The sequence below is a fragment of the Daucus carota genome, chromosome 7, assembly GCF_001625215.2.
Source record: "Daucus carota subsp. sativus chromosome 7, DH1 v3.0, whole genome shotgun sequence".
Lineage (NCBI taxonomy): Eukaryota > Viridiplantae > Streptophyta > Magnoliopsida > Apiales > Apiaceae > Daucus > Daucus carota.
In genome coordinates, this window is record NC_030387.2 from 4,047,949 (window position 1) to 4,073,463 (window position 25,515).

General features: G+C 32.3%; 2 protein-coding genes and 1 long non-coding RNA gene across 4 annotated transcripts; 2 read left to right on the top strand and 1 right to left on the bottom strand.

The window, feature by feature from the left end:
• The first annotated feature begins 9,286 nt into the window (after positions 1–9,286).
• On the top strand, positions 9,287–11,804 carry LOC135147854 (uncharacterized). Of its 2 annotated transcripts, none has more exons than XR_010285771.1 (3): positions 9,287–9,423; positions 10,183–11,354; positions 11,502–11,804. It is a non-coding gene; the product is annotated as an uncharacterized LOC135147854 (long non-coding RNA). The 2 variants fall into 2 exon arrangements; XR_010285770.1 differs by having other exon boundaries at positions 10,183–10,781; positions 11,226–11,804.
• A 2,671-nt stretch (positions 11,805–14,475) lies between these two features.
• On the bottom strand, positions 14,476–18,382 carry LOC108195433 (beta-amyrin 16-alpha-hydroxylase CYP87D16). Its single transcript, XM_017362397.2, has 9 exons — positions 18,121–18,382; positions 16,461–16,770; positions 16,216–16,365; positions 15,859–16,110; positions 15,698–15,787; positions 15,531–15,609; positions 15,265–15,371; positions 14,947–15,074; positions 14,476–14,838 (listed from the first exon to the last, which is right to left on the bottom strand). Exons 1-9 carry the CDS (start codon positions 18,360–18,362, stop codon positions 14,745–14,747), a joined length of 1,452 nt encoding a protein of 483 aa, XP_017217886.2. The 5' UTR covers positions 18,363–18,382; the 3' UTR covers positions 14,476–14,744.
• A 5,128-nt stretch (positions 18,383–23,510) lies between these two features.
• On the top strand, positions 23,511–25,033 carry LOC108196886 (probable galacturonosyltransferase-like 3). Its single transcript, XM_017364365.2, has one exon. The coding sequence runs from the start codon at positions 23,531–23,533 to the stop codon at positions 24,701–24,703; it is 1,173 nt and encodes a 390-aa protein (XP_017219854.1). The 5' UTR covers positions 23,511–23,530; the 3' UTR covers positions 24,704–25,033.
• Positions 25,034–25,515: the final 482 nt, after the last annotated feature.

Genomic DNA, 25,515 nt, shown 5'->3' on the forward strand with positions numbered 1-25,515 from the left:
GCCAGGTACACCATCAAGGGCACAAAATGAGCTAATAATAAGCCAAGGGGCCACTCCAAACAACTATAGTGTCCGATCCAGTTCGACTTGTAATATGAATTTTAGTTCATCTCATATGTTCTACAAGCCGGAAACATTGGTATGATACATTTTGGGGAACTCGGGATATGACATTTGTGTAGATTCATTACACTAAAATGTACACATGACATGTGATGTTCCCTAGCCTCCATTAAATTTGATGCAAACTTTTGAAACAAACAAGGCCAATCTACTTAGCCAAGTCGCCATCCCTTCCTGTTCATTGCATCTTGTATATCGACACATCCTCCATGCTCCATACTTTTTTCGTCGATTCATTATTCATGTGGAACGTGATTGTTGTTATGTTACTTCTGTATCTTGTGCCTGTCAGTTGATGAGAAGGCTGATCCAAAATACTTTTGTTCTGTTATCTCTGATAGACCAAAGAAAATGATCTCTACATCACCGCAGATTCAGGAGCAGATAACAAGCTATTGTAAAGATAAAGCCAAAACATAACTTGGATATATCTGTTGTACTTGTATTTATCCAGTGTACTTGTAATCCTGTAAATACGGAACAAACTAATCATGTAACCTCTATATATGTTAATGTTAAAAGAGTAAAAGAGTAGGAGGTTTGAAACCATTCTCATCCTATATTGTTTACTTCTTTATGGTATGATTGGCCTATTCGCCAGTTAGACGTTCAAAATGCATTCCTTCATGGGTTCTTATCCGAAGAAGTATACATGAGACAACCTCCTGGTTTTACTGATCCAAATTTTCCTACCTATGTATGCAAGCTTCACAGGTCTATATATGGTTTAAGGCAATCACCACGGACTTGGTCCAAGCATTTTTCAGATTACTTGGAGGACCTTGGATTTGAAGGATCCAAAACTGATTACTCTTTGTTCATATTTCGGAGGAAAGACCTGCTCATTATAATATTAATATATGTGGATGATATTTTAATTACAGGAAATAATCCTAAATATGTGGCTGACTTTATTGCACACCTTGGAAAATTATTCTCACTGAAGGATTTAGGACCATTGAATTACTTTCTTGGGGTTGAGGCCACACGCTGTGATGGTGGATTGTACTTGACACAAACAAAGTATACACTTGATCTCCTGCGGCGCATGAAGTTTCTTGATGTCAAACCTGTCTCCACTCCATCACAAGCTGGTAAAAAGATGAGCATATATGATGGGGATAGTTTACCAGATCCTTCCGAGTATCGAAGTGTGGTTGGTGCTCTTCAGTATCTCACACTTACTCGTCCGGACATTTCGTATGCTGTCAATCAAGTCTGCCAGTTTATGCATCAGCCAACCACAACTCACTGGACAGCAGTTAAACGCATTTTGAGATATTTAAAACATACATATGATCATGGTTTGTTTTATCGTCGTGGTCCTTTGAAGATAGAGGCGTACTCTGATGCAGACTACGCGGGGAATCCAGATGATCGCCACTCCACTGGGGGTTACTGTATATATCTGGGATACAATCCGATTTCTTGGAGTGCAAAGAAGCAGCGAACTGTTTCCCGTTCAAGTACTGAAGCTGAATACCGGCAACTGGCTTACACAGCAGCTGAGATATCATGGATTCGTTCGTTGTTCAGAGAACTTGGTGTTCCAATGTCAACACCAGTCATATGGTGTGATAATATTAGTTCAATTTCTTTGTCTTCAAATCCGGTTTTTCATTCCAAAATGAAGCATCTAGAAGTGGATTATCATTACGTCCGAGAGAAAGTAATTCGCAAGGAGTTGGATGTTCGATACATTAGTACAGTTGATCAAGTGGCAGATGTATTCACTAAAGGCTTGTCTTCTTCTCGATTTAAGCAACTAGCAAACAAGCTTATGGTACGTTCTCGCCCCATCAGCTTGCGGGGGGGTGATAGACCAAAGAAAATGATCTCTACATCACCGCAGATTCAGGAGCAGATAACAAGCTATTGTAAAGATAAAGCCAAAACATAACTTGGATATATCTGTTGTACTTGTATTTATCCAGTGTACTTGTAATCCTGTAAATACGGAACAAACTAATCATGTAACCTCTATATATGTTAATGTTAAAAGAGTAAAAGAGTAGGAGGTTTGAAACCATTCTCATCCTATATTGTTTACTTCTTTAATCTCTTCGTACTGATTCTTACTCACTCCGTCCAAGTCAATAGTATGTATGCACTGTTTGCACGCGTTTTATAAGATATAGTTACATATTAATTTTTTTAAATTAATTAAACATCAAATTTTTTTGGAGAAAAGCAAAATTTGAAAAAAATATTATAGGACTATATTTTAAAAAAATCTTCAAAAACATGTCAAAAAATAATATGTACACTTGAATGAGACGGAATATTGCGTATGGATTTGATATATAAGCCATAATTTAATATGAAACTGTGTTGTAACATGCTTTCTCACTTGAAAGTTTATCGAATAGGACAATTAGGATTTACTTCGGAGTTTATTTAAATGACTCTAACAAGAAGGATTAATCTTACCTGAAGGAGAATGACAATTTTTGAACAGTTATCTACCACTGAGATGTCAAGGTGATATATGGTGCCAACTTATAATCTTAAAAAATTAGTATTCATAAAGGTTGACATCTGTTACGGGTACCGATTATTAGAATAGCTTTCGAAAGATAAAGTACCAAAAATAATGTAAAAGGAGAATATAAAGATTAAAGAAGTAAGTCATTGAATGTCATTACAAATGATTCTCCCCCTCCCTCTCTCTCTTCTTCTCTCTCGCTCTCTCCTCTCTCTCTCTTTATCTCTCTCGTCTCTCTCTTCGGCTCTTCCCCCCTCTCTCCCTCTCCCTCACACATCACAAATGTATAATTCACAAGTACCTATGAACTAAGACCACACAATTCAACTAAATGAGCAACTAAACAACGATCATAAACTGCAATCCGGGACTGCCGGAGGCGAGATTGAGACTCACTGGCCCTTCTTCCGGTGAGATGTCCGGCAACTTTTCCGGCAACATCAGCGGGATGTGGATGTTGGCTAGTGCTATACGCAGGTTCTTGTTTAAGGTAAACAATTCCTATCAAATTTAATACAAATCCGCGTAACAGTAATCAATAAGACTATTTTCTCCAATTTTCAATCCGTATAATTTCAATTGTCTTATTGTGGGCTATATAGTTTAGATTTGTTGTATCCTTTATCTGATAATGCTAATGGTATTCAAGAATATTGCTGATGCCGTCAGTTATCTCCAATTGCGGGTAGTTTTATATATTTAAGCCTACTCTTTTGGTTGATGAATAGTCCATGGATATTCGCTGTAGGATTTAGTCGCATAGTTATTACGTATCGCTTTCAAATTGTGCATAGTTGGTGTTAATGTTGCTCAATTCTGGTCTTAAGTTTGACAGTGTAAAATTTCAACTTTGAATACTTTTTATTTTTAACTTAGGTTGTATTGGCCATGATAGTGTTAGTTTTATACCTGACAGCCAGACACTTACTAGTCTAGGGCTGACTTGTTGATTAGTATAAGAGTATCTCACTGATCTGTATCTCTCAGTTTTTCAACCCATCTAAGGAATTATGGTACTCTTCAGACAGTTTGGATAAGTGCTTTTTGTGTAGGTGTTTTTATCAATACTAGTATAGATTAGTAGAGTCAATTTTGATGTTTTTGGTTCCAATAGATAAGTGTGCTAGGTCTTATTGCATTATAGTTTATTTGGTGGGCTTATTAACAACAGGCCAGTAATATGTACCATGATTTATAATTTTCATGGGGGCCAGTATGGATGGCTTTGTTTTTGGTACCTTTAAGGGTTTGTTGGCACCTCGGGTGGCTTATGTATGGTGGATTCCATTAAACTTTTTAAGTCTTTGGACGGAATGGATAAACAACTGAAGGACAAGTCTTCTCATACGTTTTTAATAAAACAAAAACAAATTGGGGAATTTGTAGTCCATCTATGAAGTCAAATATCACTAATTAACTAAAAACTTGAGCTCCAAATTGTAAAGAAAAGAGATATATTCATAATTCACTATTAAAGGAATGAAGAGGTTCAGATCTTGCTGCAGACTATAGAAGGAAAGTCTATACAAAGTTTGAATTTTATATTTTGGCATATTAGGCATAAAGACCTCTTTTAATCAGGAAGAATACAGTGAATTGATTTTAATGTTAAGCTGAAATCAAGGACCAATTAAGAGAGCTAGTCAAAATACTGGAAACTTTTAATTTAATATAATTGATGGTAGTTTAATGACTACATTTATTTAGTTACCTAATCAGAACCTAAAATTCAGAAATAACAAAGGGTACTTTTGAATCCAGGAGTATACACAAAGTTTGAATAAACATAACAATAAAATAATTTGGGCGGGGAACAAGGAACTGTTCGGGGAATATAAAAGGAATAGGTTATTTAAATCATTTATAATGAAAGAGAAGTAAGTTGGATCACGATAATGTAAGCAGGAATGGCTAGTGAGTTTCAACGATAATTTGCAAATGTCACTGGTTATACTTGCTTAATTAATAGCTTTATAGGAAGTTTAATATTTTTGAAAAATACACTATGGTCTCATTTTTTTGTACTAAGACCTTGTCTTAGTACTTTGTAAGCTGACTGCAATTTTGTTTTTACTTTCATCGGTTTATTTCAAATACAAAAATGCAGACTGAGTGAATAAAGATCCAATTAGTGGTTAGAGGTTTAAACCAAAGGATTTCCTTTGGTTTAGACCTCTGTCCTCAATTTGTTTAAAATCTGCATTATTTTCCTTTTGTTAGCTTGCCTTATTATATATCACGAGCATTGTTTTTTAAAAAATAGTTCTGTTCGTCGGTAATTATGGAGATTCTTGTTTGTAAGTTGTTATATCTATATCCTTTTGATATGACACTCTGTGTTTTGTTTCAGGTTGCCTAGAAGAAAGGTGTTTTCTTATCAAACATTAAAGTTTTATTATCTAAATGTCCCCGGTCATCTAGCATGTCCGATGGTTAGATGATAAGCTTTCTTGAATGAAAGAAACTCCTCGGTCAAGATCTTGCCGAATCTGCTCGTTGAGATTTATTCTCATTTTCAAAAAAAAAAAAAAAAAAAAAAAGATTAAAGAAGTAAGTTTGATTAGACGATGAAATTGACACATTTAAAGTGCCGAGATGTCACATAGTAGTAGTTGGATAAAATTGAATGAAAGGAGGATGAATATGAAAAGATTGTGAGAGAAGTTAAGGAGGTGTATCTGATTGAGATGTTAAATAATTTTTTTATATTTATGAAATTCGAGAGTATTCAATTTGGATTTTAAAAAATGCATCATAATTTTAGGGATATTTAATTAGGATCTTAAATTATGTTACAAATATAGTGGTATTCATTAAAAGTTTTAAATTATTATATTTAAAGATTCAAGAGTATTCAATTGAGATTATTTAAAATCCATTATAATATAATCATATTCAAATCCTGATGGATTTTTTCGTATTTTATAAAATTAATGAATTTTATGAGATTGTTTATTATATTTTAAGTTTTTTAAAATCACATCATTGTGCTTAAATCCTAAAAAATTGATATCAACTCTACGATATTTTATCAAGAATCCGCCAAAAATCAAAACTAGGCACAATCTATTCTATATATTAAAAACAATACACTAAAATCCAATTGAATACACTCCCAAAATTTGTACTCTAGATTAGAGTTGATTGGAAAAATGAAATATAATTCAACACATATCAAATAAATTAATAAAATATTATAGATTTCTTAAAATGAAGATTTTTTAAAAATCCATATATTTTACAAAAAAGTTTTGTTAAATTTAAAGAACATATTCTATGTTTTTTTAAAAAAAATATAATTAAACACTAATATTTTGAGTTACAAACAATGATAATAATTATATTAATCATAATTTTTCTATTTTATTAAATTTAATTAATTAATATTAAAATATATTTATTTATTATTTTAGAATGACATATTTTCACTGTTATACTGCATATAGAGTATTATTACGTGATATAGGAACTATCAGAGTTACTTTCTTTTACTTCCCAGATTTTAGTGATATTCGCAGTAGAAATTAGTGATATTCGTGAAAATCTCTTGATGAAAATCTCCGGTGGTTGTTGATTCTAGTGATGATGGCGGCGACAGTGGTGGAGATGGAGGAGGTGGACATAAAGTGAGCGGGGCATGGAGGATGAGCGGGTGGGGTTGAGATGCCGGAGTTAGAGGTGGAGGTCGAGGCGAAGGTAAGGCAGAAATAAAGACTGAGATAACGCGCAGAGATGAAGGTGGTAGAAATTGAGGTGGAGGTGGTGGTAGCAGAGGTCGAGATGAAGGTGGTGGAAGAGATAGATGTGGGATGGATGTTAGTGGTGGAGGCGGTGGAGGCGGACTGAGGCATGAATGATGTGAATGGGGCCGGCAGGAAATGGCGGACATGAAGTTGCCAGAAGTGGAGGTGGAGTTGGTGAAGATGGAGTGGAGGTGGGGTTAGTCTAAAATTTTAGTGATATTGTTTCAGAATTTAGTGATATTGCTCTTGAGTTTTTAGTTTGTAGAATAACATAGTTTGTAGTGGAGTAAGACTATATTTACTTCCTATTAAATATATGAGAAATTTTGTGTCAATCAAACAACTTCTTAGTAGACATAAAAAAAAAACTACTCCCTCCGTCCCCCTGAGTTGTATACATTGGGGGACGGGGACGCGGCACGGACTTTAATGCTCTTGTAGAGTGTAGTTGTGTAATTTATTTTTGAAATTTTCTTTTTCTGAATTAAAGTTTGGATGTTATATTTTTATTCAGAAAAGGAAAATCTCAAAAATAAGTCACGGAACTATATTTTATAAGAGCATTGAAATGCGTGTCGAGCAGTTGAAAAGAAACGTATACAATTAAATGGGACAGAGGGAGTACTTCTTAGTATGACCTTATAAACCCTATAAAACTGGAAAAAATGCAATTACGGGAAAACAAATATGATATGAGATTATGGCACATATATCTCGAACTTGCATGTCCACTGTGCATTGATTTTTTTCTTGGATTTGAACAGTAACTAAAAACATCTTCCCGTTAAAAAAATCTTGTAGCATATATTTCTTTTAGGAAAAAATATTAGCAAATAAGTTTTGATAGAAAAGATTTTAAAAAAATTTGTAGCATGTATATCGTTTCGGAAACAAATATTAACAAATAGTTTTTGATTGGAAAAAGTAAAGACTTATTTCAAAAAAAAAAATTTGATTATTTTTTTTTTCAGAAATAAACTCTTATTTGTTAGAAATAATTTCAGACAAAAAATAGCTAGTTGTTTCACGGGTTTCTTATGTGAATTATCCAAATAGAATAAAAACCCGTCTTCAGTACCAGGCCGTAGTGAATAAAAGGAATGGCAAGATAAGCAATTCGTTAAAGTCCGGGCTACACAGCCCAGATACATTATATTCATCTGACCCAAATGTTTCACGGCTCCCTGTCCAATGTCAGCTGCTGGGCTTATTTATTTGGAAACTTTAATTATTTGCCCAATTAAAATCTCAAATTAGATTCTAAAATAAGTCCTAAAATAACATGACAAAATAAGAGTTAATAGAAATGGTTGATGTGTATATGTTTAAATAATTACAGTTTGTTGGGAGTCATGTTAAAACTTGTCGTGCTGTTATAAAAAAAATGGTTGTGAAAGAAGTGTTTTTGTAAAAATTTGATAATTATTTGATAATTTTTTCATATTTGCATATTTTGGGTTACAAGATAAAAAGAAAATGCTTTCAGTGAGATTTAATAGTAAAATCTATAATAACTTTCGGTAAAAGCTGAAAAATAGTTTTTCCACAAAATACAGTAACCTATTTAATCTAAAAGCAGTTTATCAGTCAATTATTAATGTTCGGAAAAACTATTTTTAGATATCCTAAACACTTTTTGAAAAGTAAAAGTCTAAAACAATGCCAAACGAACAACTAAGAGCCCGTTTGGTCAGTCTTGAAATCATGAGTTATGTAGGAACGGGTTACATAGAGGCCAGTAGGGTTGAGCAAACGGTCAGTTCGGGCAAAAACTGAACCGAAATAACCGGAACCGAATTTTCATAGTTTTGAAAGTCGAACCGAACTTGTCTGTCAAACCGAACCGAAATAGTTCGGTTTTTTCAGTTCGTTTACATAAAAACCGAACTTTTTTTTTAAAAAAAAAAATGCAGGATAAATAGAAAGAATACACAAATAAAGGATATGAGATCCAACATTTTCAAATCAATAACCATTACTATCTCATAATTAAAAAGATTAATACACTCATCAAAGTATCTTGCAAAAACTATTATAGTAGCACTAGTTCAGTGTTAATAAAATTGAAAAGCATGATTAGACCATCCGTTTTACATCACACTATTACACTTACTGAAAGAAACTGTGAAACATCACTACTAGCTGTTACTGATGACTTGCTAGTTGCAACTACTCTTCATCAATCCATGGTTCTTTCACGAACTCATCTGCATTTAAAAAAAGAGACTAGCTAGATGTTGCAGATATACAACAGGGTAAAAATTGCTCTAAGAAAGAATATACAACTGGAATACCAGTTAATGCATAACAACTAATCATTAGTAACAAATCCATAGAGCTAAAAACCCTATATGAATTTTGATGTATTACTTATCAGGTTACAAGCATTTTCCGTGGAGGATTCACAACTTTACATTTCTGCACTCATATTAATGAACACTGATGATAGACTTGTCAAGTTCTGTATTACTTCATGGCATTTGTTCCTTAGTCACATAAACACTATTGACTAGCTATCAACTCAAAATGCACAATTCAAAAAATAAAACTAGGAGGATAATTTATGAATTTTAATTTTTGATCTCATCAAATTTTACTCTGTTATTGTTTACTATTCAGACAAATTACTAATATCACTACACCATAAACTGGCTATAACAATGCCAATCTGAAAATTTGATTGTAAATTGTTGCTATTTCTTAACATGTTTTGACAATTCTATAAAAATTGCAATGTTTTTAGAATCTGTTACAACAGACTACAACATTTAAAATTTTTTACTAAGAACTTTAGTAAACGTTGCAATTATCTCAAAATTTTAGGCCCAAAAATTTTTCCGAGCCCTAAATTTAACGGGCATTCAATTTTTTTTTGCCCGGACCAAATCAAGCAGCTAAGTCAATATAACTAAAAACATTATTTGACATTCACTAACTAAAAACACACGCACAACACTACAACTTCACCGAGTGGTGAGAGAGAAATCGAAGAGAGAAAAATTCCAGATCGAAGATAAATGTTAGAACATTCAAGATCGAAGAACACTGAAGCTCGAATACTCGAATTCAGAGGTAAAAATCTGAATTTGAATCGATTTCTCATTTCTTTCCCAAATCAATTTTATCTGTAAGTAAATCTAAAGGTGTGTTCCAATTAGATTTTTTTTGTTAATCAGTGGTGAATTTTAAATCGATTTATAGGTTTATATATATACTGTTAATTAGGGTTTTATATTAAAATTTTGTTTAGGTCGAACTTATAAATTAGGGATTCGGTTGTGATTTTGTCCAAACTTTTAAATTAAGAATTTTGTTGTTAGTTTGTTATTCTAAAATTTTTAATTTGTATGCTATGTTTGTATGATTGTGTTTCTAAACTTGCTATTATTTGTTTTCATTCCAAGTCTGTCTTTCAGCCGAGACCTTTGAGTTAGGTCGTTTATCTATAATTCTAATTGATACATCTTAGAAGTTGATCACGAATCAATAATTACATTCAGTTTGCATAGACATTTAATTTAAATTGACTAGCTATATTTTTCTGAGTGTGTTATATGCAAGGTTCTAGTAAATTGTCTGGTATAGTTAAGAATTCTTGTTGTGATTACGAGACGTTTATAGTATTAATGCAGCAGTGAGCAGGGTGTTACAATTCATTTCTCAGATACTTAAATGTCTTCCTTACCATGATTGCTTTGTGAGGGTATGCTTATAAGTATCTGGTATTACATAATTCTGAATATATTGTAATGTAAACTTGAATATAATTTTAAAGACCTTTTTTTGCATATATGCTTAGCCTTGCAGTGATGTTTGAATAATGTTTTGCAGGCATATGCAAGGTTGTGATGCATCAATATTGTTGGATTCAACTGATGATCAGATTAAAGATAATGAGAAGGCTGCAGGACAAAACATATCTTTGTTAGGGTATGAATTTATTGATGAAATAAAGGCGAAACTTGAAGAACAGTTCCCCGGAGTTGTGTCATGTGCTGATATTCTTGCACTAGCTGCTCGAGATGCTGCTGTCTAGCAGTAGGTGTGCTGAGTTATGTCGCTGTAAGGTAATGTAATATTAGTCACTTGTACTTCAGGCTTTGTTTAGACAACAAGCAGGATGGTAGGTTCCAAAATACAAAAAAATAACATAAAAAGATTGGAATACTTTTGAGGTGGTCGTGGATTAGGTATTTATCATCCTATATGAAGAAAAAAGAATGTGAGAGAAAGAATTGACCACTCCTGTGAGGGTACATTTCTGGTACAAATGTAGTGATAACTGGTGGATACAACAGATACATAATGATATTGTGAATAAGACAACATATATAATGATTTTGGCTGCCATTCAAACCCCTGGAGAAGCTGTAAATAAGTGGTGTCAAGAGACCGTTGATGCTATGAGACAATCTGTTCGGGTATTTGAGGTGGGTACAAATTGTCTGAAACGCTTTCAAATTTGTTTTGCTTGAAATGCTTTCAAGTTTGGCTGCATAATTTGTTAGAAATACAGAGTTTTTCAAGTTTGGCTGCGGAATTTTTTCATGTTTTCGCAAGCTTTAGCATGAGGCAGCTTGTGATTTTTTTTGTACTTTTTGAGTGTTGAGAAGCTATTTTAACCATATATTACAATGACCTCAAATCTTAAAAATGTATATTTGAAATGAGCTTATTTTAGTCCATGTTTGTAAAAAAAATTTCCCTGACCTCAAAAACAGTTTTGTGATTTATTTCGGTTAGCTCACTTTATGTTGGTTTCCATTTCAATCAGTTGCTGCTATTTCTTTGGCTTTTTCGCCTGACAAGCATTCAACATTTAATGTGGACTTTGCATTTTGACAATTTTGTTTTAATACACCACATTTATGCAGGTTTTGCTAGTTCGATCATGCTAAACTCCAGCAAGCACAGAAGCACAACAAACGGAGCATTGACTCCATTGTTCCTGCTGGTTTAGAAACTATAGAAGCCTTAGCTTAAATCAGTACAATGGAATATGGGTAAGATATTGTTATTTCACAAGAGCCCAAGGACATTGGCATATTTAAATATGAGCATATAGATATTGAAGAGGCTAATGAAAAAGCTAGTTTGGATTTATAACACAAATGATCATTCAACTTGGACTATTGATTTTCTGATAGCAGATAGCTAGCCAATCAGAATTTCAAGGATCCGTTCTCTCTTGATTAGAAGAAGGTAAGCCAATGATAACAATGCTACACAAAATCACTGACTAATCTTCAACGAGTTTCGCTGGTGGAGAAATCTAAGAACAAAACGGAAGATAAGATGAAAACTTCTTTTGTAACTTATGTTTAGCTAATTTGTGTATGTGACTTTTTCATTTTGTTTTGACTTAGATTATTTTGATTGGTTTGTATGACGATTATTGTACCTCTTTTGGATTCTTGGATATCTTGGATTTATGAAATGATGTTTGGATTTGTGGCACATATGCTTGGCTTAATATATTTACAGGAAGATTTTTTTGTTTTCTTTTTTAAAAATTTTTGCTATTTCATCGGACTATGTTGCTAAAAAGTTAAAAAAGTATTGCAATACGGTCGAAATCATTGCAATATCTTGGTCAAAATCATTGCAATTGATCAAATATTGTCGCCTTAAAATCATTAAAAAGATATGAATTTAAGCTAATGCAATACTATTTAGATGTTGCTGTAGGCAAAAAATTGTTGCTAAATCGATTTATTGCAATGAATTAATTACGTTGCTATATGGTGCTATATTTGTTGCTAAATCGACCAATTGCAACGCACTCAGATGCAACGCCAAAATTTTGCACATTTGTTGCCATAGACTCTATTGCAACAAATATGACACTTAAAGCAATGTTTTCTCGGCGTTGATATAAGCAATCTATGGTTTAGTGTATTATGGTGGTGGTCACAAAGGGAAGTGAATGCCATATGCACCAAACACATGCTTCTTTCCCAGTTTTTTAAGCCCACTTGCACATGCTCTTCTATCTTATATTCCTTCTAAAAATCACTGTCGTTAAGTATAAATCATCAGCTTTATAAATTATATGTCTCAGTATCTCTCTTCAAACAGAGCCATAAACCCTTTCATTCTCAAACATTCTTAGACACATATCTTATCAACAACAAATAAACAAAAAAAAACATTAATAATCTAAATATACTCCACAGCAAATGTACTCCACAATAGCAAATTAGCAAAAAATAATCTAAAGAGCAGAAAATAAACATTAATCTAAAGAAATAATCTAAATGGATAGAGATAGTTAATGTATTACCATTCCATGTCTAGGTCAATCATATTAATTTGAGCAATCTCCTTTAATGAAGGAGCATAAAATACTGCAAAGTAGATCAAAATCACACATTAATCCAATTGTCTGTAAAATATCAATTACTGGCCAATGAAATCCGACGTTACGATAGAAATGGGAAACCTACTTGAATTAACTTTTCACCATTTCAAAATATCAAATTCATCATTATTTTTTGTAACAAACACATTCCCTCCAAGATAGATATCCAACTCACACTTGGATTCTACTTCCCCACTAGCCATTTTTTGTCTCATGAATCTAGCTCCCAATGAAGATGTCCGTGAAGATGTTGTCGTATGGAAGCTTGAGGTGTTACTTGAAGGTTGACATTCTTATTGGTTAGGGTAGTTTGAGGTTGAGGAGTCCTTTAATATTCTTCAAATAACTCCCGTATCACTAGACTTGTGTCATTTGCCAACTTCTTTTCCATATTCCTCGCCAAGTGCAAACTCAATAAATTCTAGTTTGTATCTAGGATCAACAACAACCGTCACATATATGAGTTTGTTCATTTTATGCATATCACCCCAATATTAATCATATTTTTCTTTCATTCTCTCAACCATTAAACTCACATCAATATCATCACTATTCATCCAATCTACCAATAAATAATTAACTGTGCTAATCTCATGATAGAATATATCAGATGTGACTTATAATGATACCCAAATTCTAAGATTAAGTTCATAAAAATAAACCAAGATATCAACCATCATTTTAACGTTACCCCAATCCCAAGTTGTAGGCACCCCATCATGGCCTCGTTAAGCTCAATAGCAAACTGTAGATCCATGCTTTCAAATAATTTAAATGCTTTTTGAGTTTTGAGCAACACTTAGCATCAAATAAGTGGAATTCCATCTTGTATTTACATCCAAGTATCACATATGTTTACAATCAATATTTACTAGTTCAATGCATTTCTTAAATTTGGCTAGTTTAGCTGGTGATTGTCTTACATATATACCTAACCGCCCTTCCCACTTTTGCAACCGACACATCTACTTCCTCAAGTCCATCTTTCACAATCAAATTAGTTATGTGTGCAATGCATCTTATATGCATATATCAACCGTGATTAATAAATTAATGCAATTATAATTTGAACTTGCATTATCAACCGTGATTGTAAACACTTTTGAAATTCCCCATTCTTCCAAACACAAGTCAATGTCCCTAGCTAACATCTCACCCTTATGATCATCTATAGGACAAAAGTTAATGCATTTTTTGTGCAAGTTTATCAATGTAGTGAGATGTGATGCACATGTAATTAATATTTTGAAAAGAAGTACAAGTGTTAGGGGTGATATTAACTCTTTGACCCGAAGTCTTAAAATATGTATTCAAAGCTTTCTTTTGATCTAAGAATATTTGATAGCAATCGCGTGCAATGGTAAAACGAGATGGAATCTTAGTTTGTATGAAATCCTTAAAACCTTCATCCTCAACAAACCTAAAGAGAAGTTCATCAATAATGATCATAAATGGTAATTTTTGCCTAGAAGCTCTTTGATCAAAACGCCATTTTTTAAGAAGATCACTCCCATCTACGGATTGAATTGATAATTGAGTTTGTTTTGATTCACCGCTAAGTGGAAGTTTATTGCAAGTTTTGTAGTGAGCACGAAGACTAGAGGTGGCATTTTTACTAGGATCACTATAATATTCTTTATCATAGAAATTGCACCTTGATTTTAAAGAGCCCTCTGCGTATTGTGATAACAAGTCGACTCTGTAGACAGATTAAAAATTAATTTTCACATGATTCTTGTTGTAGAGCAGGAAGAGCACGAAACTTATGTGTAAAATACAATTGAATCATTTTTATTGATAAAATATACATAGCACTTCTATTTAATTTTGTGTTCAATCTATGCCTCCAACACGTGGTTTTGCAAAAGCAACTGAAAAGAAAAATTGTTGAAAAGATTAGATGTGTCGCAACACAAATGAAATGACTTTTTTTAAGAACGTAGAAAAATTCAGATTGGCACTGCTTGATCATAAAATAGTTATTCTGATAGTGGATCTTGTGCATGTTACTGGTGCATTCTATATTGTTTGATCAGTTTGCCTTTTCTGAGATTTTAAAGTGAAAGCCCTCGGGAAATCGTATAATGGGTGCACGCACAATCTTGCCTCCCTTCACCATAGCCCATCTGCAGAATACGAAAGAAGTGGAGAAATTGAATGTATGCGTTTCTTAATAATTCCTTTTTATATGTATAAAAAAAACCAAGGGAGTAAGATGAGAGAATATAGCTTACTTGTATTTTGTAACCAAAACATGAAGAAATGTGGCCAGAAGCACCCTGCTATACTCTGCTCCAGCACATTGCTTCATGCCTACCCCGAATGGCATGAAACTCTTTGCAACAACACTTGCTTGAATATCCTATTTCAGTTCAGTTTAAGAATTATTAATGACAACATGCGTAGCCCCATGTTATAGCTCCCTAATAAATTTGAAATTTAGTTTGTGATTACTAAACTAGTAACGCATTCCAGATTCGAAACTTGTCAAGTAATATTATTTTTGAATTTTTGTTGTTTTATAGGTACAAAGATATACAGCATGCTCAAACCTTCCAACGCCCTGGGTTGAATTCTAGTGCATTGTTAAACTCGTCGTGATTCAAGTGAAGAGCAGATGTTGCAATCATTATAACCCATCCTGCGGGGATTGTGTAGCCTACAAACAAGAAATATTTCTAGTGCTAAGCTTTCAATCATGTGATAACATAAAAATTGTCAAGTGCTAAGAATTCAGTCAATCGGCCTTAAAACACCCTATGAATTTTAAATAATTCCTTCAAAATATTGCGTCTTAATTTGGCATTTTAATCCTTACCATTCACTGGAATATCTTTCAGTGCTCTTCGAAATAATCCCGGGGCAATATTTCCCAACCTAAGAACTTCATTGATGACCTACACATATCCCAACAGTATAAAAATAAAATAATTTATAATTGGAAAATTAGAAAAATTGATTCAACTTCATTGAATCGAAACAGACCTGACGAGTAAAAGTCATGGACTTGTATTCATCCCACGTCAGTGGAGACTCTAAATGTTCTCTCTTCTCAAGGATTGCCTCATGCTCATTCTGTAAAAAACAATAATCATATTTTAAATCAAGAACATAATCTACAACATTACAGCACAATAATTACTTACAGTTAATTCTTCAAGTACTAAGGGGTGTTCTGCTAGCAACTTGAAAGCTAATGCCATTGTGGTGGAGATTGAATCCGAAGTTACAAATAAAAGACCAAACATCAGTTGAACAATGAAATCCTCATTCAAGAATGTTTCCTTATTCATGTCTTGTATTAAATGATCAAGCAGATCATCTCTAGGAGTCTTATCCGATGACATTTGTCTTTTCCTCAATACGTCTCCCATTGTTTTGCGCACCTCCTTGTGAATCTGAACAAAAACATCGTCAAAGTTCAATATCATATTTGCATAAAGAAGCATCTAATAAACATATATCTACTAGAACTAATCATATCTTAATATTGTGTTTCTTACCTTCAAACATTTGTGATGTGCTGTTCCAGGAATGTTCAATGGAAAGGACATGAGACCTTCTACAAGGTCATTAAACATATCACTCAACTTAAGAGGAGCATTTTCAAGATCACCACTGAATAACTGACTTGCTGCAAAATCAATACTCATCTGCCATTGCCGCATAAGAAAACACAAGTCATCACAAGTTCTGAGATTCAGATTGTATGAATTTTTTTTTAGACTAATAGATAATATTTACGTACAGTGATAGACGCGCTTTTCACTTCAACAGATTCACGACTTGACCAATCTGCTAGAGTTTTGGAGACCATATCTTCCATCCTAGGAATCAATTTGTCCTTGAGAGCCTCCACACCAAAGTGATTTAATGTCAAGTTCCTCGTATATTTTCTGGACGATTGACTAGCTTGATCAAACACTTCAGCAAATGTGTCAAGAGACCATGTATCCACTAACTTTCCGTCTTGCTTTAGTATGTAATAGTTAAATTCACGATCTGCAGTTACTACCACTGGACGTCCTGCCACATTTGTTCGAAAAACTGGACCATATCTGAAACAAGAAAAGGAGATATAAAAGGTAAATTATAAATTGTACATTCTTCACATACAGCTAGATATTCAAGTAAAGTGCATGGACATAAAAATCTCTAGAAGACACAAATCATTTTCTTAAGCTTAATACTTATCAAAGGCGGACCTTCATATGGGCGCTGAGGTGAGCTATAGCCCAGGTTAAATATTATTTTCTTCAAAAATCACCGGTAATGATAATATTAATACTAACCAGGGTAAATAGTTATCAATTTTTCATTATTGATTGTGTTTGTAAAGATTTTTTGTAAAACAAATAAATATAATCGTCGTCTCACATAAAAGTATTTACTCCCTTCGTCCCTCTCATTGCTTTAAAAATATTTTTATTAACTACTTGACACGCATGTTAAAGCGCATACAACACATAGTTCCGTGATTTATTTTTGAATTTTTTTTCTGTATAAAAGATTAAACATCAAATTTTTATTCTAGAAAAAAAAATATTCAAAATTATTTATGAAACTATATTTTCTACGTGTCCCCTGATGTAGGGACAGAGGGAGTATAACGTACTGCTTTTATCAAAAAGTACGTGTTGGTTTGTGATAATGGTGATAGTCAGTCACCTAGCTATAATCAGTTAATAGCACATGTTTAATCGATAAAATATTAATTTTTTTTTTTGAGAGATAAAATATTAATTTAATAGGTACCTTATATTTTCATAATTTGAATAGATTTTTTTTTATTTATACTAGTAGACTATATGAAATTGTTTTTAACTAATTTTTTGCAGGGTAATTAAATAAAATATCAGTTAAAATATTAAAATTATATTTTACATCAAATCAAATCTATGTTAAAAGAATATATTTGTTATCTATTTATTAATTATAATATATGTATATTTAAATTTTAATGCAAAAATTTAAACATAATCGACAAACTAATAATCTACCAATGTCCTTTTTTTCTCATTTTAAAATTTTTAAGTTTATATGTGCCTTTTTCTTATTAATATATATATATATATATATATATATATATATAAATAAGTAAATTGATGATATATTATCATGTAGACTTTATTTAATATTTTTATGTTTATAACTTTTAAAATTAAAAATTATACATATTTTACAATGTGAAATTTTTAAATTGTTCAAATAAGTGTAAATATTTGTTTTCAAATTATTAAACTATTTAGTTGTTATATATTTAATTTAAAATTATTATATTATTACATATTTAAAAAAATTATTCTAAACCTCTTTAAATAAGGACTTTTCTTTAAACTATTGTTGTGACTAATTTTTTAGCCTTAAACAATTTGTCCCAGGTTAAAATAAAAAGCTACTTGTCATACCTTTTGATTCGGCTCTTGATAAAAGGTGGGAGATCAAGAGATGCACTTGGCATGATCAGCTGAAGGGTCTCTCCTATGAAGGGCAAACCCATGGAACCTGGTGGTAAAACCCCGTTGCATTTCGGATTCCTCCATCTATATAACAGCCTGCTAACAACATAAACTGTAAGAACTGCTGCAACAGTGAACCCGATTCCCTGCATGTTTGTATATGTTGCCAGGTTGATATATGAGGAAGACATTTTGTCAACTACAACTTTGAAGTTATAAGTGAATCTGTGAATGTCTAATAAGTTTAAGTGTCTCTATATATAGCACATTAACGGCATGCTTACTTGTGATTCATAAACGCCAGGGAATGGAATATATTCGGCTTTTAAGTATTCAGCAGATTGAAATATAATACTAGTGTCCAGAAAAGACATCATAGTGGATCAAAAATTTACAGCTGAAGCTACTTTTTTTATATTTGTGTTCCATTTCTGATATTCTTTTCATTGTCTTGTTACCTTTATACCAAAATAGGTTACTCGTTACTTCACCACCAAATTCAGCATCACTTCGAAACTAATTTTTGTCCTCTAATTTGCCTCATCTTAGTCAAGAAAAGAGTTATTAGATGATGTGTAATTTTTCAACAAATTTGTTAGAGGCTTGAAGTTGGATAAATATAATAATTCATAGAAGGTTGACTAAAATTATATATGAAATCAGTATCATTGGAGTATGATATTTTCAAATCATAAATTATATTTTTTATTTTTATATGTCAACTCACTTTTTAGGTTAAAACTTCTTATCGTTGAAGTTGTTTCAAAATTTTCTAATACTAAAACTACACATCACTAATGATAAACACTTCTAACTAAAATTATCCACGCGCATCTAAATATCACGTATGTGATAATATTTTTGGAAAATCTCAGTACTCCGACCCTCTATTCTCATAATAAAAAGTATAAATAATTATATCTGATCGGTAATATTTGTCGAAACGAGACGTCTTTTAATATAATTTTACATTAAATTATAGATCATCTCTTAGAGGATATAATATAATCCTTAACTAAAATAATAGTTATTCATGATAACCTATTATCATAGACAACTAAAATGTTTCAAGTTCGATAAATATAAGGTTAACTAAATTCATAGATAATAAAACTGTCTCATCAGAGTTTTGACGTTTTCTAACATAATTTCTATAATTTATAATATTTTTAAACATTTTTCAACTAAAAGTTTTGTATGATCCGAGAATTTCTCAATCTATAATATCTCGTATTGGATGTTGATCGACCTTGTATTAAATATATTCGTTCAAGATAACCAGTCCCCAGCACATTCCCCTGCGTTAATTGTGCAATCTCAGAAACTACATCTATGTCGTTGCTACTGATGTTTAGTATTTTAAAGTGACCACTCTTTCTTCGTATTTTTAAATCCCACAATCTTTAATTTAAATTAAAAGTATAAAATAAATTATGTTATGCTGCAAGCATGCGCTTATGTTTATCCTACAGTAACAATATGTACGATTAAATCTTGTACGGCGAAATAAACCTTTCCCGTGCACCCACCACCATGTGATCATGGCCGCCTGTGCTATAATTTTATCGACAATTTTGACGCGCCTTTCCAGCCTGGCGCCTCTCCACAAATTATTTTATCTATACTTTGTACTTGTATTCATTTCCGTGATCACAAAATTCGATTTAGGCACTTTATTAGTTTCCAAAACGGATATCGGGCCGTTTAGGTTAACTTAAAAAAGTGATTTCTGAGCACGATTGGATAGCCCAGTGGTGGGCTTATCCTCTGTTGTCCCGGGACACCCGGGTTCGACTCTGGCTCACCCCGAGAATTATTAGAACAGATACTAATGTGTAAGGCATATAAGCCTGCATTGTCAAAAAAAAAGTGATTTCTTATTTATAGTAAAAAAGTGGAGCAGAAGTGAGAAATAAATAAGTTAAGAAAATTATTTTCAATAAAAAAAGTTAATAAAGTGTTCGGAAAAAATCAAAAGCTGTGAGAGAGAAGTTAGCATTCTCAGCTTCTTAAAAGTGTTTTTACTTGTTTACACAAACGAGTCAAAAAAAACACAAGTCAGAAGGAGCTCCAAGTTAGCATTCTCAGCTTCTTAAAAGTGTTTTTACTTGTTTACACAAACGAGTAAAAAAAAACACAAGTCAGAAGGAGCTCCAGCTTCTTGTAAACAAACACCACAGTATCACATTCCTTCTATACATTTTCAAAGATTTATTACATGTTAGTCCTCTACCTCTTAATTTTTCATGTTCATATTAACCGGAGCACAATCAGTATATTATACATAAATATTATACCTACAGGAGTTATCATATTATTTAAAAATTTATCAATTACAAGGTATCATATAAATATTTATCACATGTTTATCAATTTATTTTGCTACGTATCATTATGATGGACTCGATAGTAAAATTGATAATATGTCTACGTCACACATATCTGATCTGAAATATAAAACAATGAATACAAGATATACGATTAATTTGGTTCTCTTGACCTTGGTCTTATTTTTCTATTGTGTTATAGAAATTAGTTTAGTTATATTCGTTGTAAAATTAAAACTAAAATATTATAACCATATATATCAGGACACATATTGACCTACATCTTATATCATTACGGTCAAAAATATAATTGAAGTTGGATTTTTTTACATAATCTCTATATTTTATATTTATAGTATGGAGTAAACGTCAAATTGGTGGTTGTAGTTTTCCAAATTTTTAAAGATGGTGGCTGGATTTCATAAACTATATAATGGTGGCCGGAGTTTACTTCTGCCTTTTAACAAGATGACGGTCGTGAATCTCCGTTAATTTTCTTTCGTTAACTCCAAAAAATAAAAGAGTAAACGACAAAGTGGTGGCCGTAGTTTTTCAAATTTTACAAAATATTGGCTGGATTTCCATCACTTTGTCGTTTATTCTTTTATTTTTTGGAGTTAACGGAGGGAAATTAACAGAAGTTCACGGCCACCACCTTATTAAAAGGCAAAAGTAAACTACGGCCACCATTATGTAATTTTTAAAGTCCAGCCATCATCTTGTAAAATTTGGAAAACTACAGCCACTACTTTGTCGTTTACTCCATACTATAAATATAAAATATAGAGATTATGTAAAAAAATCCAACTTCAATTATATATTCCTATTATTTATAAATATAATCAGTTTTCTAGTGTTGGCTATATTTATTGAAACTGTACGGACCTGTAAGAATTTGTAAGAAAATTCCACATCCTTTATGTTCATATTAAAGTGATATATTCAATTTATAACAATCTAAAATATTAATTATATTATTTTTAAAATATAGTCAACCAATATAGTTAATATCATCAAAGTACAGTGTCTCACATATCTAAAAAATTTACGCAATATTTAACATGTCCAATTTAAATATTTAACTAACTATTTTTGGCCAGTTTCATTAGAAATGCTCTTATAATAATTTGAACATGTCATACAACTATTAGTTTATTTGTGTCTATCATTATAACTGAATTGTGACGTTAATGTTTTGAATCGAAATATAAAAGTGAACGTTCATTAATTTCTTCAATAGTGAAACAATTAAAATATTGATAAAGTTCAAGTTTATTAACAATTAACAAAATATTTTTAACTTTATAGATTATATCATGGCAATTAGTCTAATAAATTAATTATTGTTATCTATTTCCTCCCTTAAGGGGCTCAATGAAATAGTTAAAATAATGATACAAAAGTCATGGATTTCGTGCCCAAAAAATAAGTGATATTCTAATTTAAAACTCGTGATAGATCAAGGTCGATATTTTAATTTAAAACTCTTGATAGATCAACGTCATTTTAATTTTAACAGTTGTGCGATCCAGTTGTTAATATATTTGTATCTATTATAATAGGTGGACAAAGATCTTATTGTTCAAATTTAAAACTCGTCGTATATTAACGTCATATTAATTTAGCTGTTATGCTATATTGTCGTTAATATATTTGTATTCATTATAATTGAGACGTCATTGTTCAAATAAATACTTATTTTTTACTTGTTATGTATTTGTATTTACTAGAGCATTCTAATCATGTAGGACTTTTAACTAAAAATCATTAATACATACTATAAATAAAAAATATAGAGATTAGGTAAGAAAATACAACTTCAATTATACATTCCTATTATTTATAAATATAATCAGTCTTTCGATGTTGGCTATATTTATCGAAACTCTACGGACGTGTAAGAATTTGTAAGAAAATTCCACATCCTTTATTTTCATATTAAATTGATATATTCTATTTATAACAACCTAAAATATTAATAATACTATTTATAAAATATAGTCAACCAATATAATTAATACCAGTAATATCAAAGTACATTTTCTTACGGATCAAAAAAATTTACCCAATGTTAACATGTCCAATTTAACTAACCAATTTTGACCTGCTTCATTAGAAATGATGTTATAATAATTTGAACATGTTATTCAACTATTAGTTTATTTGTGTCTATCATTATAACTGAATAGTGAATTGTGATGTTAATGTTTTGAATCGAAATATAAAAGCGAAGTTCATTAATTTCTTCGATATGAAATAATTAACAAATTAATAAAACTCAAGTTTGATAACAATTAACAAAATATTTTTAACTTTATAGATTATATATATATATCATGTCAATCAGTCTAATAAATTAATTATTCTTACCTATTAATATCACCTCCCTTAACGGGCTCAATGAAATAGTTAAAATAATGATACAATGGTTGTAGATTTCGCGCCCAAAAAATAAGTGATATTATAATTTAAAACTCGTGATCATAGATCAACGTCTTTTTAACTTTAACAGTTGTGCGATCCAGTTGTTAATATTTTTGTGTCTATTATAATAGATGGACAAAGATGCTACTGTTCAAATTTAAAACTCGTCACAGATTAACGTCATCTTAATTTAACTGTTATGCTATATTGTCGTTAATATATTTGTATTCATTATAATTGAGACGTCATTGTTCGAATTTAAAACTCGTGGTATATTTACATCCTCCTAGTTTTAGCCGTTATATTATAAAGTTGCTTATATATTTCTATTCATCATAATATATAACTGATCTTAGACAACGTTATTATTTTGAATATTGTTTATGCGACTATTAAGTTATTTACACATACTATAATAACTGAATCATTATGATTTTGAATAGAAATACAAAAAAATATATCCATTAACTACTTTAGTAAAAAATAATAAAATTTATTTATCACTCTACCAAATAATGCAACTACATAAATACTCAAAAATATAAAAGAAGGTATAAGGTGTCAAGATCCAAAAATTCAAATCCTACAAAAAAACAAAAACAACTCTAATGCATCACAATGGAACTTTTTTATTAAAAGAAACAAGACAACAATACTATCCAATTCATTCCCTCTTTTCCTCTCTTTCTCAAAACACAATCATTTTCTACCAAAAATACTCACATGCCATTTCACCAAAAATAATGTCACCACACCTCCGCCTCCCAACCACCCTCCTCCTCCTCACCCTCCTCTTCTCCTCGCCGTCCGTACACTTTCCGGCCAAAGCCAATACCTTAACTCTCCCGAAATTTCAGGAAGCACCCTCGTTCCGAAACGGAGCCGAATGTCCCAAAACCAACACCGACCCATCTTCACACACTATCCATATTTCCATGACTCTTGACGCTACTTATCTCCGGGGCTCAGTCGCCGGAGTTCTGTCGGTGCTTAAGCACGCAACTTGCCCGGAAAATATCGTTTTCCATTTTCTTGCAGCCCACCGGCGATCGGAACTTCAGCACACCATTCTTGCCACATTCCCGTATCTCAAATTCCGAATATATCATTTCGATACGAATCTTGTGAACAACAAGATTTCGTCGTCGATTCGTCGAGCACTCGATCAGCCTCTGAACTACGCAAGAATTTACCTCGCTGAACTTTTACCCACCACAGTAAAAAGAATTATTTACTTCGATTCTGATCTCATTGTAGTCGATGATATCGAGAAGCTCTGGAACATAAATCTGAATTCTAGGGTTCTTGGTGCCCCAGAATATTGCCATGCAAATTTCACAAACTATTTCACCACAAGGTTCTGGCAAAACCCAGTTTTTGCAGGGACTTTTAGGTCAAGAAAGGCGTGTTATTTCAACACGGGGGTGATGGTGATTGACTTGGTGAAGTGGAGGAGAGAAAAGTACACTGAGAAGCTGGAGAATTGGATGAGGATTCAGAAGAGGTATAGGATCTATGAGCTGGGCTCATTGCCACCTTTTTTGCTTGTGTTTGCAGGGAATGTGGAGGGAGTTGAGCACAGATGGAACCAACATGGTCTTGGTGGAGACAATTTGCAGGGCTTGTGTAGAGATCTGCATCCTGGTTCAGTTAGTTTGTTGCATTGGAGTGGGAAGGGGAAGCCATGGTTGAGATTGGATTCCAAGAAGGCTTGTCCGTTGGATGGGTTGTGGGCCCCTTATGATTTGTACAAGCATGAGTCTTTGTACTCAGATAGTTGATGTAGAGGATTAGAGCTTTGTGTAGTAATAATAATTGATGGTAGACCATAGACAGCCTGGCATTTGGCAAGAATGAAGAAAGGGTTTGGTTGGGTGGGGGGAGGTGTTTGGGGGTACTGTGGGGGTGTGTGATATCAGCCGTTTGATTAAAATGGTAGTGTTTGATGATGATGATGGTGATATCTGGATTTTGGATTTGTTGTATAATGGTTGTTTTGTGTTTGGTTTGATGGGGGCTTGGAGTCACCATCAACTTTAGCTTAATTTGTTGTTATGTCTTTCAAATTTATATTCCTTATGTTCATATATTGATTGTTTCTTTGATGTTGAGTGGATTGCAAAGGATATTGCACAATGTATTATCCTATTCAGACTGATTCTACATTTCAGAATCCTTTTCATATCCTTAACCACCAAGTTATACTCTTAGCTCATCCCATGTTCTCTGCACATGTGTCTGAGATCGGATAAAACGTATGTCGGACACTCGGACCCTATAATATAAATCGGTATCCTTATAAACATAATCTTTTTATCCGTGGAAAGTACGAAAAGGTAAATAAAATCGGATAAATAATGATAACGTTAGGTGTGGATTTGGACCCGATAATATAAATTCATGTAGAAAGTAGTAATGGTACTATAGTCAAGTGATAGTCCAACAGGCCATGAGTAATTCGTTTCTACCACATGTGCTCCATCACTACTCAGCTGGTGTGTCCACAAATTCATCCTGCCATTCTAGAAAGCAACTACTCTTCAATTTCACTATCTGCATTGAATTTGCATATCTGTATTTTTCTCTTACAGGC